Here is a 19644-nt window from a genome sequence, read left to right as displayed (position 1 = left end):
ATTAAATTCATAAAATTATGAAAAGATATAAAGGAAGGTGGAAAATGACATTGTGTCATCTTGTATGTGTGTGTTTTGTAACCTTCTGCTGCAAGTATTATGTTTGTGAATACTACAACCCATTACAGGTTAGTGTTCACTGGCTCTGTCTGATACAACCATGTAGAAACCAGTTACAAATTGTGCATTCTATGCCATTTCAAATGCTACAATTAGTCAGAAAGAAATGCACTATTTAAACATACTGCAACTAAACACAGACATATGAGTGCCAATGTTTTGATGTCTGCATTTTGATGTGGCATGTTTATAAATCATTTTTCTTAAACCAATTGTCACAAGACACTGTATTCATTCGATCTTGCTATATCTTAATGTGTAGCAGGTGCAGTTTCTTATTGGTTTCTGTGCAGTTGTGCCAAACAAAGAGATTGAGTGAACAGTAATCTGCAAGAGGTTGTAATTATGTTCCTAAATGCATAGTTCAAATGAAATAATATGTTTGGGATTGTTACTCTTCCAGGGCCAAATATTTCCGAGGCAAGAAAATACATGCAGAATATGACATTAAAGTGGAGCAGGTAAGGAGCTTATAAATGTAAATAGGTAGTGGTTAGGGAATTGTGTATGCCCCTTGGGGGTGGTATCAATCAGAATCAGAAAATTGCATCTTAATTGTTTGCACATGGTAAGAATAGGCCATACATCAATTTATTGTCATATGGCCTTTAGTTGAGGGCACCATACGTAATTCTGTTTCTCATAGTAACACCTTAAAAATTATGGGTCCGTCGATCGGTTGGTTAAAAAAAACAGGATGAGGAAAAAGAAAGTATGGATGTACATGTTGGTGAAATTTTGATTTCATAATCGTACGTTAATGTTTGACTTAGAAATGACAATTAACATCAGAATGAAACTGTGAGCCATTTGTTTTCTCCAAGTTCCCAAATTTCAGCAATAAAGAAAAATAATTATCTCTCAAATACGATATATGTGTTTGGGGTTGCCATTGTACAATCAATGATATGATTTATTTCTAAATCCTGCCATAGAGGGTGTCATTTTTGATAATTATTATTTTGCAACCAGATTGAAGAAAGAGAAAGATTGAAGTAGAGTCGATGGTGGAGACATGAGAAACGTAGAATTAAATATGGCTGCCCAGATTGTCATTTGGCCTTTAAGTTGTTTGCCTTGTATTACATTGAGTTGTCGGTATTGATGCTGTCAAAATGGTTGTATGCCTAGTAGTTAGATTGTTTTGACAGTACTGAGTAATGTAGGAATATATTAGATTATACAAAGAAGTGATTATGACTGCATGCCTTGCAGAAGACTTAAGTCCAATTTCTGTGACTTAATGTAGAATGTACACCTTGGAGACAAATCTCCCTGAAAATCAAAATTCTTCAAATCTCTCTTAACATTGCCATATGACACATTGTTCTTTGGTTCTTTTGAAATAATTATAGAAATTTGGACATTCACTATCTTGTTTCCAAGCCAATCATCAATCTGTATTTTCCCATAGAGTTAAACACAGTGTTCGGTGGCCATATTGGATTCTAAAATGACTAAATTTTGACTTCATTTTGACCTCTATTTCACAAATTTGTATGGTGACCCCAGATTTTTTTTATTGATTTTAACTGAGAATATGTTGGAGGAATCTTGTACAAAGTAACAGCAAAAAGTTTATTTTTGGAGGCGGATTCTACATTAAAGTACTTTTTAAAAATTCATTATGATTTCACACATTATTCTGTCACAGTGTATGTGATTCAGGGTGCATAACTTGAAGACGACACAAGCTAATTTTCAGACAGCTGTAGTAGGAAAATGTTTTTAAGTATGGTTTCATTTGATAAACTATGATGTAAGAAAAGGTTTCAATTTAAACATGTTTACGTTTACATGTCATATGTACTTGAAATGGAGAGATGTCTTTTGTAAATTATAATGTATGTAGTTAACTATTAATCCTCGATATTTTTTCTTTGTTTAGTCATAAACATTTTCCAGCCAAATGAAGAAAATATAGTGAAAAACATACCTGTCCAAGCAGGATTTATAAAAAAAATAAGGAAAAAGAAAATTCAAATTTTGTGTTCCTAGGTAATCGTGTCAAATTTAACTGATGTTAAATTATGAAATGCCTCTCTCCAGAACTCAAAGTGTACGAAAATGCCTGTATTTTTTGTAGTGGAGTTCCCCTTAAATATGATCAAGTAAAAAAATAACAGAAAAGAAAGTACAGCTACAAAGGTTATAATGGTCATGTTTATTTCAAGATTAGAATTGGTATGGCTCCCATGACTTAAGACACGATCTAGAAAGTTCATAATCTTACACATATCAAATCTCATTCAGTGCATTGGCATAGCTAGTGGCAATACAAAGTATGTCATTTGGATCATTTTCAGTTAAGTAGACGATAATATTATGAGATAATACTAACGACATGATAGATTATATGAGCCTAATGTCAAAGATCAAGTTGTGAAATGTTAGACTAACCTTATCAGCACTTTATCTGTTTGTATCCACTATAGGGTCTTGAAAATGTTATCTGGCACCCTCTGGTGTCCAAATATTATTGAACTTTTGTTTTTAATTATATATGTAATAACAGATTGTCAAACTTATGACAAAATAATAGTCAAGAAAATGAATTAGTCGATTTTATGATATTGGCATTAATCTGTCAAATTAGAGGATTAGGAGTATGGAAGATAAATATACAGAAATATAAACAAACAAACAAAATATAACACTTGCAAAAGTCACATTTTAGATCTTTCAATTTTTAGAATTAAAATATTCATTTTTTTGTTAATTTTTCTGAATAACATATATGGACCTTTTTTCAGTGATCAACACAAGTGAAATCTTTTCATTGTTAATATGAATTATATAGTTTTAATCAAATGGCAATACTAATTAATCTTTGACCAATTATTAACACAGATGAAAACTATTGACTAATGAGCAACACAGATGAAAAGTATTGACCAATGAGTAACACTGATAAAAACTATTGACCAATCAACATAAACTAAAATAACACATGAAAACTTTTAACCAATGAGAATCACTTAATATGAAAATTGTTAACTTATCAGCATCATCAGTGAGATTGTAATCAAGAATCATAGGGGGATTTTGCCAAAATATAGTTAGTGAAATAACTGTTCAACTAAAAATTCTTTTCTTTTTTTTAAAAAAAAAGGAAAGTATGTGTGACTATTTGTGCCTGACTGTGACTATTGATATTTTGTACTCACAGTGTGAATTCTCAGAATTGAACCTAGCAGCATACTCAGAAGGTGGTACAATGGTTGACATGCAACTCTACAGACAAGGAACTAAGGTTGTCAGGTATGTATAACACTTTGAACTTTGACCCCCTAAGATGGTCATCATGCAAATTTGATCTTTGTGGGTGATGCAGCATGTACTTTTTTTTTCTTTTTTTTTTGCTCATTTGTTCAAGACTTTGGGTTTCATTCTAAAAGCATGAGATATGATGTATGATGATGGAATGAAGAAACAAACAACTTATAATCCAATATGTCTGCTACATGTTATTATGCAATGGTGTGTAATTTATCCCAGTGAAGTTTATAAACTATGTTTTAAGTCAAAGTTATCAAGTAAAGTATGAACATCAAATAACTTTCCCTATAAATTGCCATTTTTTTGCTGATTACACCCATAAGGATCAGGATGACCTGATGATCAATGCAAACACATTACGTGTTCTTCTCCCTACCGTTATATATACTCTCAAATGTTTTTAGTGATCTGTAACAACAAAATGTAGCGTTTTACTTTCAGTGTTGCTGTGGCTATCATAACTGTCCATTTATATATAAAAACAAATTTCTTTCAAGATGTTTAAAAAAAAATTATCATTTTAGAAATATGTTTATTTCATAAAGCATGATTGTCTGAATATGTTCAAGTTTTTTGAGTATGTATTTGTTTACTTGCTGCTTCCTTGGTGCGTTACTTGTCATCTTTGGTTATTATTGTACAATTTTACCTCATGTCTTTAGCAAATATCAAGGCGTAGGAACTAGAGTGATTCGGTGAGTGTGGATTCCATACGGTGTGCACACATTCTGTCAAAGTATTATTTTTTTTTTAAAACTTAAATCACCTATTTATACATCATCATTTGCTATCATCAATAATGATAAATCATAAACCATCATATTTTATCATTCAGAATTTGCTTTGCTTCTCATCTCTGCCTTCTCTCTCATTTATGGAAGATCTGCAAGTTGTCAGATTTCTGTGTAGGGTGTCTGATTTCACAGCAGCGTCTCAGAACTCTCTAGCCAATCAAATCAAATGCAATGAACATACATGTGACGTCCCCTATATTTGAATAATAATCATTTACAGGCATGTCTATTTCTCATTCCATCCTTTGATTTGGTCTTGTTTTATTTATTTATTTATTTATTTATTTACTTTTTCATCTATTTATCTATTTGTTTGTTTATTTATTTATTTATTTATTTATTTATTTATTTATTTATTTATCTATTTATCAATTAATTTCAATTTACTGATTTATTCCTTGCTTATACGTTCAATTTAAACAATATTTTGCTAATCACGGAGTCAAAATCTGAATAAAAATTCACGAACAAAGGTGACAAAAATCTGGAATGATTCTCAATACTTTTCTGACTCTCTGACACAGTGAGTAACAATCCAAAAAAGTTAATTTTTATTTACATTCATTCATTCATTATTTATTTATTTACTTATTTACTTTTTTATTTATTTATTTATTTATTTATTGTCATTTTGTCATGGTTTATTTCTATGTTTACCTAATTAGCCATTACTTATACATTCCCTCTTTATTTTTCATTGTTTTCTTTTTTTTATTTATTCTTGCCATATTTCAAAGAAAGGAAGTAAAAAGGAAAACAAAGCAAATATTGATCTTTTTTTGCTGAATATTAAGTTGGTGTAAATAATAGGGTGTGGTGTATGTATTTTTATTTTTTTCAAAATTGCAATGTTTGCAGCTTCATAGCTATGTAGTTGTTAGTACCCACAATCTCATCTCTGCCGTCATTTGTATTTGTGGCTAAACTTGAAAATATACAGCCCCATTATCAATTTTGGAGATTTTAATACCAGCATAATTTTGAAGTGAGTGAACCAATAAGTATTTATTTAAATCTGTTTTTGATTACAATAAACTACTTATTTATCACTGAATACAATTTATCATCATCATTGGAGATTGTTGTGATATGACCCTGGTAATTGAGCCTTCCGTTTGCTAAGATAGACACAAACTAAAACTATTGTCACAACGTGTTGATACAACAGTGATAAACTATTGAATGGGATGTTGGTTTAATTATAATCTCAGTAGGTAGGCATCACAGAGTTTTAGTTAGAGTTCCATGAACTTGCCGCAGTGTGCTGTTTTGGGACTTCCAATGTTTACACTCTCTTGATCACAGGGTAATTACAGTCGCAGAACAGAGGAACCCCTATCACCCACTTGTGTAATCTACCACACTGAAGAACATTAGATTTAGTTTGTACCTATCTTAGTAAAAACCGAAAGCTGGCTTACCAGAGTAGTACCATAATGCTTTGATGCTGTGACTGCCCTCATTATGTTCATTTACATATTCATGACTTGATTGGCAATCAGAGCTACTTCAAATCTTGTGTGTGATGTGAGAAATAAAATGAAGAGAAATCATAGATTATTAGGTACTGTGATAGATCCATATATAGGATTAAAATTTAGGTGTAAAAAATCATTTTCTGGTAGAGCTATAAGAAAAAAAAGTCAGTCTGGAACAATAGAACCGTAGCATCTAGTCTGTATGATATCCAATGATAAAGATAGCATTAATGTGATAACATGGGATTCAAAACATTGGTTTTTAACAAAAGAATAATACTATCTAATCATTATGGTTTCACTGATAAAATCTTGGGATTGAATTATAGGCCTTTAACTATACCTTTGAATAGGAAATTTGTACTATTAAATCAAGATTCTACTCTGACCATTCCAGCTTTCTGAGAAGTAGTTCAATAATCAAAAAAGCACCAGATTCCTTCTACTGACTGTGCATAGAATCTGATTTTCAAATACTTTGAATCATGTATATATACTATAATGAAAAAATAACAAACTCCTAGATATTTGAATCTGAATCTGAATATGAATATGAATCTGATGTTACTGTAGTCTACACCCCATTTCAATGGCTAGAAATGCACCATATTCCAGGTACTAAGTTTATAGCCATCTGTAAGCGGCACCGGAGATTTAGAGAAACTGAGGACTGACATTGAAATGCTTATGATTGTCAATGTCATGGCAGTACATAAATAACTGACGAATTATGAAAACAAATACCACGGAAAATGAAACAAATGCAGAAATTCTTATTCTGGCTGAAATGGCTATCATTTTTTTGCAGTGAAATGCTATGAATGTAGAATATTCTGTGTAGGCAACAGTTTTTAACTCCTGTGCCAATCACAATTGTGCTAAACAGCGCCCTCGGTGGCCAAACTGATCAATCTTTTGTCTTTTCATTAACACTAATATGGTATATTCATTAAACCATGGAGAGTCCAACTAAATGCTGTGAAAACAGACTTATTATAACCTTGTAATAATTTCTACATCTAAATCATACATATAACCATCTTGTATTTATTCTACAGACTTGCATTTCTCTCATCCAACAATCAAAGAAGCTATACAAGGCATGATTCCTTTTGACACGGCCGGCATCTTGCTATTCAAATTGGCATGCCAAACCATCCAATTGTAGTGACTGTAGTTGTACTTGTAGATGCTTGCAATATGCACCTCAGTATCAAATATCTGTATTGTCTCTGACTCCTAACAAACTTTATAACTCCACTGAAATCATCTATATCTCTGTTTAATCTTTCTGTGCATCTTCTCATTTCAAACTCAATTCCATTACTCTGCAAAAAAAAAAGTTTTGATTTTCAAAAGAGATATTTTAGAATAGAGTTTTTGAACACTATTTAAATTCATGTAAATTTCAGTAATATTGAATTATTGCCATCTTTTGAAACTGTTATTGTCTAGAATAGAGGGTTTTCAAACTCTTTTAAAATTCATGTAAATTTAATATTGTTTCAGAAACTTTTATTCAAAGGCAATTTATATTGAGATGTTTTTTTTCAAGGAGTAAAAATCAGGCCTATACATGTAAATCTCTAATCATTGCCATAGCCAACTGAATGATTGACCTGGCAAGCATTATCTCACCACATGCATAGCTAGCAAACTTGGTAATTCAAACCCAGTATTTTTGGCCATGTCTCGTTATCTACAACTCTTTAGCCATAAGGAAAAATCAGCATAAAATAATGATTGTTGATATCTGAGTTTATTTGGACAAACACCACATTTCCATATAGGTCAACAAGGTCAGATTTGAGTAATTTGACAAAATCAGCATAACAGCGGCACCATCTGACTTATTCAACCAATTTGCTTCTATGCATGATATCCATAAATTTGCAGGGTTTGAAATATCAACTTTGCAGGCTGTGTTGAGAGAATACTAGAATGCTTACCAGAGGGGGCACCATCCAGCCATCTATTCTATGAATAACTTCAATCAAAGATAACTTGTTGATACTAGTATGTGTAGTGTACAGAGACCTAAAGGTGACATGTAGATATATCACTACAACTGTAGTAGTCAAGGGAACCGTGACATGTACAGAGGCCTAAAGGTGACATAGAATGCTACAATATAGCAGTCAAGACATGACATGCTTATTGACAGCTAAAATCAATGATCTTATAGGGATGTTAATAAAACTAAAGATCTAATGAGAATGCTACAAATTGCCTCATACTAGATTTCGTTACACGCGCAGTTAGTGGAAGATCTAAGTCTGCTGAGCCATGAAACTATGTTTTATAGGTTTTTGTGTAACAGCACCTGAAATAAAAATTAACATAAAAGATATGGATGAATATAACAAGTATAAATATTCTAACCATAGATTTAATGTTGAAAAAATGAATGTGATTAAACCGTCACAAAATAAAAGTTATATCTTACAGCTTACACGAAAAGATACGAAAATAATTAATACTAAAAGGATGTTTACAGCTATATGTTAACAGGGGGAAAAAAAGCATTTTTATTTTTTTTTAAATCTCTGTGATAACATAAAATTTCTGATCTAATTATGTAAAATGTGATATGTTAATGTTTGAAATTAAGGGAAAAGAAATTAAAGAAAAGGGAACAGGGTCATGTTTGAAATCTACTTGACCTTTGACCTTATCAGATCATATCTTAATCAACCAATGAATATCAGTTTCAATGTCTTTGAGTGTTTCTCTTCTTCTCTTTTGCTGTAGATCTTTCAAACCTGACTTTGTGTTGATCCGACAGCATGCCAGGGGAATGGGTGTCCAGGAAGACTGGAAAAACTTGGTCCTTGGATTCCAGTATGGTGGTATTCCCAGTGTCAATACATGGGAATCAATCTACAACTTTATGGATAAACCATGGGTGGTAAGATAGAAGTTTTTGTCATATTACCAATATTTCATCTCAATATATCAAATTTATCTCATTCAGGTAAATTTCAGCTATTCATCTCTCCTTCTCAATCACTCATGTATTTGTTTACAAAGGAAATAACAGACTGTGGGCCAAGTATGTTTGCTATGAGCATAGCTCTAACTATTGCCGGGCTAAATAATAAAAACAAATGTAAAAGTCATTGTGATGCATGAGGGCGCACTTCATTAAAACTATCACTTCTGTGCTGTGCTGTGGGTAGTACTCAAGAATTTGTTATCATTAGAAATAGTTGAATTTCAGTCATCCTGAAAAACTTTGGAAATAATGACCCATCAATTCCAAAAGGTCAGAGTTACTAAACAGTGCATCTACAAATCATTTAGTCCTCTCTATGCAATAAACAATAACTTCGTTTTCATTTTCAGTTTGCACAACTCTTGAAACTGCAGGAGAAACACGGCAAAGATAAATTTCCAGTCATTGACCAGTCCTACTTTCCAAACCACAAAGAAATGGTGAGTTTATTGACAACCTATTAAGAGGATAGAAGACACAAACCCACACACACTGCTACATGCATGTGTCTCTGACAGTGTTAAAACTTCAATTAACACCCAAGTTTCCTCTGTCTGTCTGTCACAGTATCCACTCTTTACAAACAACTGTGTGTCCTCTCATGTACAAATAGTTTTCAACCATCAATGAAAATCAAATTTTGATGTGCATAACTTACAAGTTATCCCTTATTTTGACTACATACATTGAAACCCACATACACACATTTTGTTTATGTAAACTTCGATTGCAGTCTGTGTACATATCATGATTTCAGAATACATTTTAAAAAGAGAAATCACGAACTAAAAGAGGTAGTGATACTATAGTATAAAATGAAAAAATTGGCACCGTGCCAATTATCATATGGAATCACTATGACGTTGGGTCAAAACTTCACATTTATTTCCAATTATTCCAAAGTAACTATGTATTGTACTGTCCTACTGAGTCTTGGAACCATGAACAATATATTTTCCTCTGTGACGTGACCTGATGTTCATTATGGAATAGATTTGGCTCTCTTCATTTTTTCAATTTTTTTTTTTGAATATGTAATAGATATATATATATATATCTGCAGTCACCATGTGTAGCACAATACCCATACTTAAAGTTTGTTGATGTCTTTTGAAAGCCAGACCATGTCAGTCATCAAAAGTTGGAATTAGCCATAGAGAGACGTGTCTGTGAACAAACACTGCAAAATTTGGCTTGTTTCCATATGAGGTAGTTTCACAGACGGTAAGGTTACTTCATCCTTAGGGTTGCTAGCCAGGAAAGTATGTTTTGTATACATTAGAAAATATGTGTATTGTTTGCATGGAATCTGGAACTCTCCAGTTCTACAGAACACTTAAAATTTGAAATGTCTATTTTTTTTGCCATGAAGTCAGGGAAGAACGCAATTATTTTACATTACATATTGATACATTGAAAATGAAATGTCCAAATTCAGATTAGAATGTACTGATTAGCTTTAACATACACTAAGACAGTAGCCCTGTCCTCTCTTGAATCAATTCAAACCCAATCCAAACTGAATCAATTCAGTTCAATTGATTCAAAACTGGTGTCTGTCCCAAATAGAAAACTGACCAATGGATTTGAATTAATTCACTTGCATTTACATTCAATTTGGTTTTGAACTGATTTCATTTAAAACATCTTAAAATCATTCCTACCCTTGAGGAAATTTCAGACCAATTCAACTAAAATCAGTTCAAATTGACTTTTAGTGCATGTGGGACAGGAAAACTGACTTCAATTTGATTTTGAACTGGTTCAAAAGTCCATGTGAGGACTGTGGGCTAGTGTTTTACTACAATTTGGGAACCCCAGTATATAAACAGAAAGGGCAACATAATATTGAGTAGAGAACCTTGTATCATAATGTTAACAAAGACACTGGTAGGAAACCCTGGGTAAAATGTAAGGGAACTTGGGTTATATATACCACCCTATAACAAAGACACTGGCTACAATATAATGTTTTCCATATTTAATGATAAAAAAAAAAAGCACATCTCAAATATTGAATTCAAACACTTTTTATCATCAAAAAGTTTGACAAAAGCTACACAAATGTGAATAAAAAAATACAATAGAAGGAAAAACAATGAATGAAACATCATTCTTTCAATACTGCTTTTGATGAATGCAAAATCTGAAATCGTTGCCAAGTCCATCCACTTGATATTTCCTCATTACATGAACATATTGGATTTAACAACACAACATGTTTTTAATGCTTTGTGACGAAATTTCTACTCACAGAGTCAAAGTATTTCTTGGAAGAGTCCATGAACATTCATTCCTGCACGTTTTTAATGTAATGATTCCTTGTATAAATGTATCCCACTGTGTCAAAACTGTCACACATTAATTTTCACCAAACATGCCAAATGTCTAAAGTCCAAGGTTAGTTCAAGGTGACATAGGTCAATATATATAATGTCAGCTTTTGTTTCACATTTATACCTCATATCATCTCCCTGAGTCCTCACTGGGAATTTTAACTAACGGACAACAAAAGTACCATTGTTTCAACTTTGTGGCAATACACAATTGCATCATTTTTGGCACAAGGCTAGAATAAGAACAACGTTTTAATATTCCCCATATTGGCAAATTATTTACAACTGCATCACTTTTGTCACAAGTCTAAATTGAGCAATTTTTTTCTTTTCTGTTGGCCAACATTAGTATTTGCTACAATTGCATCTCTTTTGTCAGAAGTCAAAAAGATGAGAAAGAAATTTTTTATTTTATTTTATTTTATTTTTTTTTTTGGGGGGGGGGGCAAGTTTAGTATTTCTACACTGAAGTATTTAGTAACTATATGTACATAACTATGCAATGATTGTAAGTGGTTCAGTGTGTTTATTGTTCAGAAGAAAGAACATTAAATGCTACTACTGTATATTATCAATATTGGTAGTACAGAATTATAATCATATACTCCTGTAAGTTGTTGATCTAGTGTGATATATATTAATTTATTGAACAGTAAAGACACAAATCACACACCAATAGAGTCTTTAAATTGCTACTTTCACTGAGATCTAATTGAGCAATGCCCCCAAAATATGTTTTAAAAGGGGAAAGGATACCTTGTAAACTCTTGTTGTTAAATAAAACTGGGATGTTACACAATTTGGTTTCATCCCTCACCCACCCCCGTCACTCTAACTTATCAGTACAGCGCTGGCATCGACCCAGTGAAGTGAAAGTGAATGAAACAAACACATTTTATCTTATTTAACATCCCAAGTTTTTATAAACATTGTGATTTGACAGATTAACCCCTATAATAGTAATATATATATATATATATATGTATATATATATGTGTATGTATGTATGTATGTATGTATGTATGTATGTATGTATGAGTTTTAAAAATTCATCAATGCACACATTTTTACTTACTATATTTTTCAAAAAATAAAACTTTTATCTTCTGTGGTCATTGATAGTGTGGAAACTTTCTCTGTAGATAACCAAACTTGTTGGTCTCATTCTTGATACTTTGCTTTCAAACCAAGGAACTACGAGAAGAATTAAGTACTCATACATTTCTTTGTGTCCTTTCCCATTTCCCAACCACATTTTCCATCTTTCCGTGGAACACATGCAGAGTGTTGTACAAAACAATAGCTGTAAGCATGGGCAATACAGCCGTCAATGTCGTCCTCATTGTCTGACCAGCCTGGTGGAAACATTGTCCCACTTCTTATAGACATACAAATATCCGTTAGTGTACAGGTGTAGATCTGTCAATGAAAAGAATATGAAATGAGATCGAAAACTAAAATGAAATCTTGCTTTCATTAATGGAATTGTCAATGGGGGAACTTGCAAACCCGCCATCTTGAATGTCATGAATGTTGCATCATGGGAAATGTGATGATAAACATGACTCGATCAGTATTGTACACAATTGTGTTATTGTTTGTAACCACAGATAATCTAGTCATGGTTATCTCGACCATTGTACGAGGTTTATTCTATCAATAACTACAGATTAGATATTACGATAACTACAGGTAATCCCATAGTCCTGTGCATCTGAGCATTCTCAGTTTGGAGAAATCAAAAGTTGAATTCAACACATTCAAAATCACCATTATTTTTTCTCAGTTTTCCATAAATTAAAGGCCAAGGTTTCAGTCCTACATTCTTACATTAGTGTTATCTTATCAGTACAGCCATAAGGATTAATAGGATTATTCTTTGGTTCAGGACAAATTTTTTCTATAGTTCGATCTGTCAGACAACAATTTTTAATGTCTAAATTTGAATCCTAATATGAACTGCTGGGTCATCATTGTAAACCACAGCCTCTTTTATGGCACCGTTCAAGACGCACCGCCCTCGCAGTGTCATGACAGAAATAACAGCTCTGGTTTGTGAGAATGTGCTGGGCCTGAAATCTGGTCCTTCCTGATATGAGTACATTATTCCTAAAAAAAATTATTATTATACATTTTCCAACTGACAGATGCTTGAAATCTGACATCACACCTGACATCAGTATTTTGTCCCAACAATATAAACACAGCTAAGGCAAAGAAAACTAGTAGGACAAAACATCGATATAACAGTACTGATTTTATAAAAGTATATAGAGAAATTATTGGTGATAGTGTTCTAAAAACTGTTTGTCTTTGACAAAGTGTTCAATCCATACAATCTTATCAAGCTAAAAGAATATAACATCCATGGGTTCAAAAAACTATAAAAATTACTTTGTCACATGAATAGTATTTACTAAAAATATCACAGGGGGAATTTGTTAGATCATGATCTTACCTCACATTGACAATTTTTTAAATAGGTGGACTTTATGCCTTTCTTTTGTTTTCTGGTTAGTGATTTCCATTCTACGACCCAATCACACATATTAATATTTAGCACATCACTATAAAAACTCCCAAATGAACCTGGCAGATAGAAAAAAAAAAACACATACAGGTTTAGAACTCGTCACTATAATAACTCCAAAAATGAATCTGGTAGACAGAAAAATATATAAACACATACAGGTTTAGAACTCGTCACTTGATATGTCTAATATGAACCTGACCAATAAAAGTTCATAACTCATCACTGTCACTCCACCCCCACCCCTCCCACCCCCTAACCCCATCCCCTAGTCTTGCTGCTAGACGTTCGGGCTTTCTTTCGATGCTATAACTATAAGCGAACGAAGTTCGCATGTGAGGGCCTGCCCGAACAGTCTAGCGAATGTCATTTTCAGACCGGACATTCCATTGAGATTACGATAAGTGGTGGGTTGGGCCATATATGCATATATATACTTTAATATATTCAATCTCTGCATGCAGGTGTTGACAAACACATTTGTGTCATTACTATGTCTTATCAGTTTATGGTAATTGTGTTTGATGAGTGTGTAGACGTTGTCATTCACACATTTTAGTTAACGCATTGGTGGTTATTTTTACAAGCCCCTCCTTAAGATGAATATGCATGAAAATTTAGCTATTGTCCTCTGTTTGTGCTTGTCGCTAATACGGTTCTCTGATTGGCAGTTATTTATATCCTGATGACATTCGCTAGACCTCGGATGTTCCATCCTCGATAGCGTTGTTCGGCTGTGTGTCATATTTTATCGGAAGAACATCCAAGGGCTAGCTGATAGACTACCCATCCCCCTACCTTCCAACGAAACTCTGGTATTCTCACCTGCAACAACATATATAGAATGTAACTCTCTTGTATTCTATGTTACACATTGCATATAGTAAGAGATTTTAAAACAAAGCCGTCGCCCGTCGTCCCCCCCCCCCCCATCAAATCCCTATTTCTCACCTGTGAACACATAGAATGCTCCTTTCTTTAAGTACTCTATACCACATGTTGCATCTTCTACTGGAGTCCATAATTCTACCTCCCGTCCTGACTTCAAGTCTCCCTGCTTTCCTTTGTACACCTTTGTTATCCTGACTGTCCACACTCTAGCAGCATCAGGAGAAGTATCGGAATAGGAGGAATAATAATCAGTATCCATGGCAACATCTTCAGGGGGTGTCACAATACTGTCATTGCCAAGTGTCAAATTGAAATTGTCGTCTGTGTCGTAGTCTACAATGTCTGTTGGGGGTGGTGGAGGTGCCGTTGGAATGACAACTCTTGACTTCATAACCTTGGCCCTGATCACTGTTGATGGTGAGGAAATAATGAATATTTAGTGGGTTTCCATGGTGATGTGTATTGAAACACTGTTGCAAGCCAGAGTATATATTTTGCTGCTAATGCATAAAGTTTTGGAATGAGTTGTCTGATTTTTTGAAAATCATCAAAAATACAGTTTTGGATTTGAGTGATAGTTGTTGATCTGATTTCTTGAAAATCACCAAAAAATGAAAACAGTAATTGAAACACTCTGGTAGATTGGATTGCATTGGATGAATTGTGGGGGAATATCCGACAGCTCTGTGATGGATGACCATGACAAATAGAATACACAGGCAGGAATTAAGTTCCGCTACATTGATAAATTCACTGGAAAAAATGACATAATTGACTGATGGTAGGGGTGACTGGCCTGTAGGGGTGACTGCATGCACACTCAAAAGTACAAGAATGATCAATCTAAAACTACTTTTTATTGTCTACTTCAATTGCCATGGCCAACCAAGCTGAAAGTTTACAAACTCACACACGGTGTGTAACTGGCAGCTTGCTACACAGTAGTTGGTATGATGGTTCACAGAGGTCAACATGTAGAGTGCTATAGCTATAAGCATACTGTTTATATACAAAGCCACCACTGGTTTTCACCATAGTGATTTCAAGTGTTTGTCCAATCTGGTGATAAGATTATAGATTGCTATTCCAACAACTCTCAGCTTGTAGTCTGTATATTTGTGCCATGTTATCAGCCGCAGCACTTGTTAAGAAGCCTGGTAGGGCTGAACAACAACAACATAATGTATCTTACAGTCTATAGTTGCCAAAGACATCACGCAACCTCTGATCTTATACAGGGCCACCATATATGTGACACAGAGTGAAAAGACACATCTTCTATTCAGCTTAGTAGATGAACTTGGAAGGATTCCTCTATCACCGTGCTTTTTTCACACATCAGTTCTCTACTATGGATATACAATGTAACTTATAATCCCATAGACTTGTCTCAAGCTGATTGAGAGCATACAAGAGTAATGCTTTGTCTCTTGGCTAAAACGTACGCAACAAAACAAAAGTTGGTGATAACATGTTATCATTGCTATATACAAGATTGCCCTTCAGGTTGCATGCATGAGCTTGCTCTAACCACTATCCTAACTGCAATAGTTTTAGGGTTTTTTTTTTACAATACTCTTTTATTCTTCTTTTTATTTCATTGTATGTGACGCAACATTTTTATTTTTATTTTTTATTTTTATATGCGATTTGCAAAGAGACCAAGAGTGACGGAGTGAAACCACTACAGTTACTGCAGTCATAACATTTATATCTCTACAGTCAGTATCTCGCTATAGTTCTATATTTTAATATGTAAACTATTCCATCTCAGGTCTGTGTGTTTAGTATATAAACCAACTGCCCATAGATTATGGAGATATCAAATCACTACATGGACACTTACAATGAACAATTTTTACTCAGTAATGCATCACTGCAGTCTACCTATTTCAATCAGAATCCATTTTCTGCAAATGTGTTTTATTATATACTTAATACAAGTACAAACTCTCGGAATAACTTTGCGAAATTTCTCATGTTTGAGAATAATACATTATGCAATTTTTAAGTTAGTTCCAGTAAACAAACAAGTTAAGGATCAAAACAAAGCTGATAAAACCTTGTTGTCTGTCCAGGTTTAGACCTGTAATGTTTGGCCTATTGCATAACATATGTATCATGCTATTAAAGCCCCCCCCCCCCCCCCCCATATACCAAAACTACATTTTGCCAAAGAGTATTTCATATTACAGTAAAAGTAAAGTAATACAGGTTCAAGACTAGACAGATAGTATATACCTGAAAAGTTAAAATGGCACAAACTGAGTTTATAAGCTTTTTACTCAGGTGAAAAAACTTAAATAAAACCACATTCTGGTATAATGTTATTTTCAATGCCTTCTATTACATTACAATTGTCTTCTGACATTATTAGAACAGTTGATTGCATAGTAGGGGTTCCTTGAACATTGATAGTATAATCATAAATTATGTCACTTGATCATTTATAAGTTATCTCTTAATTGTAATACCAGGTTTGAGTTCAGTCAATATCTCCCTTGTTAAATAAACATGCATGTTAAACAAGTGTTGTGTGCTTCAGTAGGTACAATAATGCAAGTTTCTTCTAAATATCAAAACTACGCCAATACAGGTAGAAACTCAGCTTGTGCCCCTTTAAGCAAAACTTCCAGACACTTTTTTTATGAATCTGAATATACACACAATGATCAGTTCTCACCGTGGGTTGTTAGCTAGAGTATGTCTAACCATTCAAAGTGTACTGTTATTATGTTCAAAAATACAACTGTGAAGAGTTAAACTTAACTTAAAGAAACAGTTGATAATATTTGTGTGTTCACTTACCATAGTCAGCATTGCAGCATTGTTCTTGTGGATGTTGTGACATGCATGAACATGAGTTTGACACTTGGAAGTGACAGCAGAGAACTAGAACCACACACAGAATGAGTTGCAACCATGTACTTGCCATGTTTACGTATGTCTTCTCTTTAGTCTTACAACACTGGATCAATGTCAGTGGCTGGTGTTCTTGTTAATGAGATCACTCAGGAGTCTGGGACTTATATAGCATCTAATGAGCACTATTGCCAATACAGAACAGCTGTCTCATGTAATGTTGACCTTCCGGGTGATTGGGTGTGAAAATCACAACGTGGGTTACACTCGGCCACAAAAAAACACAACACAACAATGTGACCTAGTTGTGCGTCACAGTTTTCATTCAAAACTATTTCACCATATCAAGTGTACAGCTCTCTCATCATCACCAGTTTCCAAGTTTGATGCCATATAAAGAAATCTTTCACTTTGTCCAGTAGGGGTGAAGTCAGAGGCTGGAAGAGCTAAGCTAGTTCATGATGATGACATCACGAATATTAATTAAAAAGTTGAGGGCTTCTTTTGTTATGCAAACAGGATGTGTACCTCATTTCATTTGCAGTCCTTTAAAAACAAGAGGAAATACAAAGTTTTCAATTTGTGGAAGACAATACTAGTAATTGCAATAACAGAAATAGGATGAATCAGCAGGTATACAAAGCAGTGCTGGGAATTACACTTATTATTTGCCAGTTTCTAGGCAATAGGGAAGTAGTACACAACTCTGAACAAAAGGACAGTCAAGTAATGATATCCTTTCCATGCCATTTCATTTATAGAGAGATACTTAGGTTTCGCAATAAGGGGGATTTCTCAACTATTTTATTGTTATATTCCACTAATCATTTCAAGGTGTTTATGACAACGATGTCCTTTTCATTCATAGAGAATATATTTATAGCTACAACTAGCTGTAACTGGATGACATTTCCTATCAGACACTGACCTTCACTGAACATTGCCAAATACCAATAAGTTAGACATTGTACATGTTAAGGGACCGGTCAGTTTCTTCGACCTGGGGAGGGGGGGGGGTGTCACCCTGTTTTTGAAATTGGCAGTAGGGGTGGATCATGCTGTTTTGAAAATTGTGGATGGGGGGTGGGGGGTCCATTGTGTTTTGGACTGTGATGGAAGAAAAAAATCCTTTTTCTACAATGGCATCATCAGCCTTGTCTGAAATGTGGTACATGTAAATATTTGTTCTTGTCCCGGGTTCTTACATGAATTCTTTAATATTACTTATTAGTTCAAACATAACTATACATATACATATACATGTATTACCTAGCTACCACACTAGTTACAGAACATGTCATGTAAATGCTTGGCTGTTTCACAATCAATGCTTCACTTATATTGCACTTTGGGGCAAAAGTGAACTTGAAGGTTTCGTAATGGTAATCTTCATACTCATAGATAGTTTATAAAAGAAGTTAATCTAACCTGTTCTACTCATCACTATGAACTTGTCAGAAGGGATAATATACTTTCTAGTTTGGACACTACAAATCATCACATCTCATCAGATTCCAGTTTCTCTATTATACACTACATGTAGGTATGACCACCTAAAGTTCTCTAACATACTGGTGACTTTACTATACATACAACATTAATGCCCCTATACCAATGTTGCGGGCCCATTTTTATGTGACATGGGAAACTCATTTAAAATTCACATTTACATTAGCTTTTCAAAGCTTGGAAATTTTACCTCAAAGGCTACGAATAACCTAAACATTGCCTTAATAGAAGCAAAAAACTGAAGATCTGGCTGGGGAAACCCCCAAGGACTCCCTCACCCCCAGAGGTCACTCATGCATTCAACCAACAATCAGATGCACCAACAACCTTTTTACTGTCATAATGGTATTAAACTTTTCTTAAATATTTTCACCCTATTCTAATTTGAGATGATATTGTCTTTTCAAGATGTGTAATGTTTGCCAAGATAGTCTAAAATTGCCTTAATCTCCAAATCTCCCCTACCAATGATACTACCATTAGATGTGCTGACCTTCACTACATCTACATGTATATGATGATGCTGTTTAACTTTTTAAGTACATATTTCAACCCTATGTAAGTTATAAAAAATAGTTTCTGATACATGATGGTGCTGTCTTGTAAAGCATGGATTAAGTTATTGCTTGAAAGGGTCTGAATAGCCTATAGTAAATATTTAATTGGCTTTAAGAGTAAAAATCCTCCACCCCGGAACCCCCACATGAGGTGGACATATCCCAGTCTCAAGCTCTTCCCTTCTTAAATACCGTCAAGATCCTATCAAACTATATTTCAAAAATATTTCAACCCTATGTAGTTGCCTTTTACATGTTGGTGCTGTCTTGGAAAGCTTGGAAATGAAGTGATA

The 19644-nt window shown here is 33.8% G+C and overlaps 2 protein-coding genes across 4 annotated transcripts in view; one reads left to right on the top strand and one right to left on the bottom strand.

Moving 5' to 3' along the window:
* The window catches only part of LOC144442243 (synapsin-2-like), a 129664-nt gene that overhangs the window by 80852 nt on the left and 29168 nt on the right, over positions 1-19644 (top strand). For 2 of the 3 annotated variants that reach the window (XM_078131530.1, XM_078131546.1), the window contains exons 3-7: positions 524-581; positions 3290-3381; positions 4062-4094; positions 8423-8579; positions 9017-9106. In XM_078131530.1, the coding sequence (XP_077987656.1) occupies positions 524-581; positions 3290-3381; positions 4062-4094; positions 8423-8579; positions 9017-9106 (430 nt within the window). The remainder of the gene's footprint in view (positions 1-523; positions 582-3289; positions 3382-4061; positions 4095-8422; positions 8580-9016; positions 9107-19644) is intronic. The other variant, XM_078131537.1, reaches the window with a different exon arrangement.
* Positions 12020-17686, bottom strand: LOC144439788 (metalloproteinase inhibitor 2-like). Its single transcript, XM_078129024.1, has 4 exons — positions 17232-17686; positions 14484-14831; positions 13461-13591; positions 12020-12421 (listed from the first exon to the last, which is right to left on the bottom strand). Exons 1-4 carry the CDS (start codon positions 17356-17358, stop codon positions 12209-12211), a joined length of 819 nt encoding a protein of 272 aa, XP_077985150.1. The 5' UTR covers positions 17359-17686; the 3' UTR covers positions 12020-12208.

The sequence above is a fragment of the Glandiceps talaboti genome, chromosome 1 (genome assembly GCF_964340395.1).
Source record: "Glandiceps talaboti chromosome 1, keGlaTala1.1, whole genome shotgun sequence".
In the NCBI taxonomy this organism is placed as follows: Eukaryota; Metazoa; Hemichordata; class Enteropneusta; family Spengelidae; genus Glandiceps; species Glandiceps talaboti.
The sequence above is the reverse complement of the archived record's forward strand: the minus strand, read 5'-3'. Positions and strand labels throughout refer to the sequence as shown.

Excerpts from the sequence above, each read along its gene's own strand:
- LOC144439788 (XM_078129024.1), bottom strand. The coding sequence starts at position 17,358 with ATGGCAAGTACATGGTTGCAACTCATTCTGTGTGTGGTTCTAGTTCTC. Across the intron at positions 14,832-17,231 it reads ATGCTGCAATGCTGACTATG|TGATCAGGGCCAAGGTTATG; the intron begins GTAAGTGAACAC and ends CACCATCAACAG. Across the intron at positions 13,592-14,483 it reads AGCATTCTATGTGTTCACAG|GTTCATTTGGGAGTTTTTAT; the intron begins GTGAGAAATAGG and ends TCTATCTGCCAG.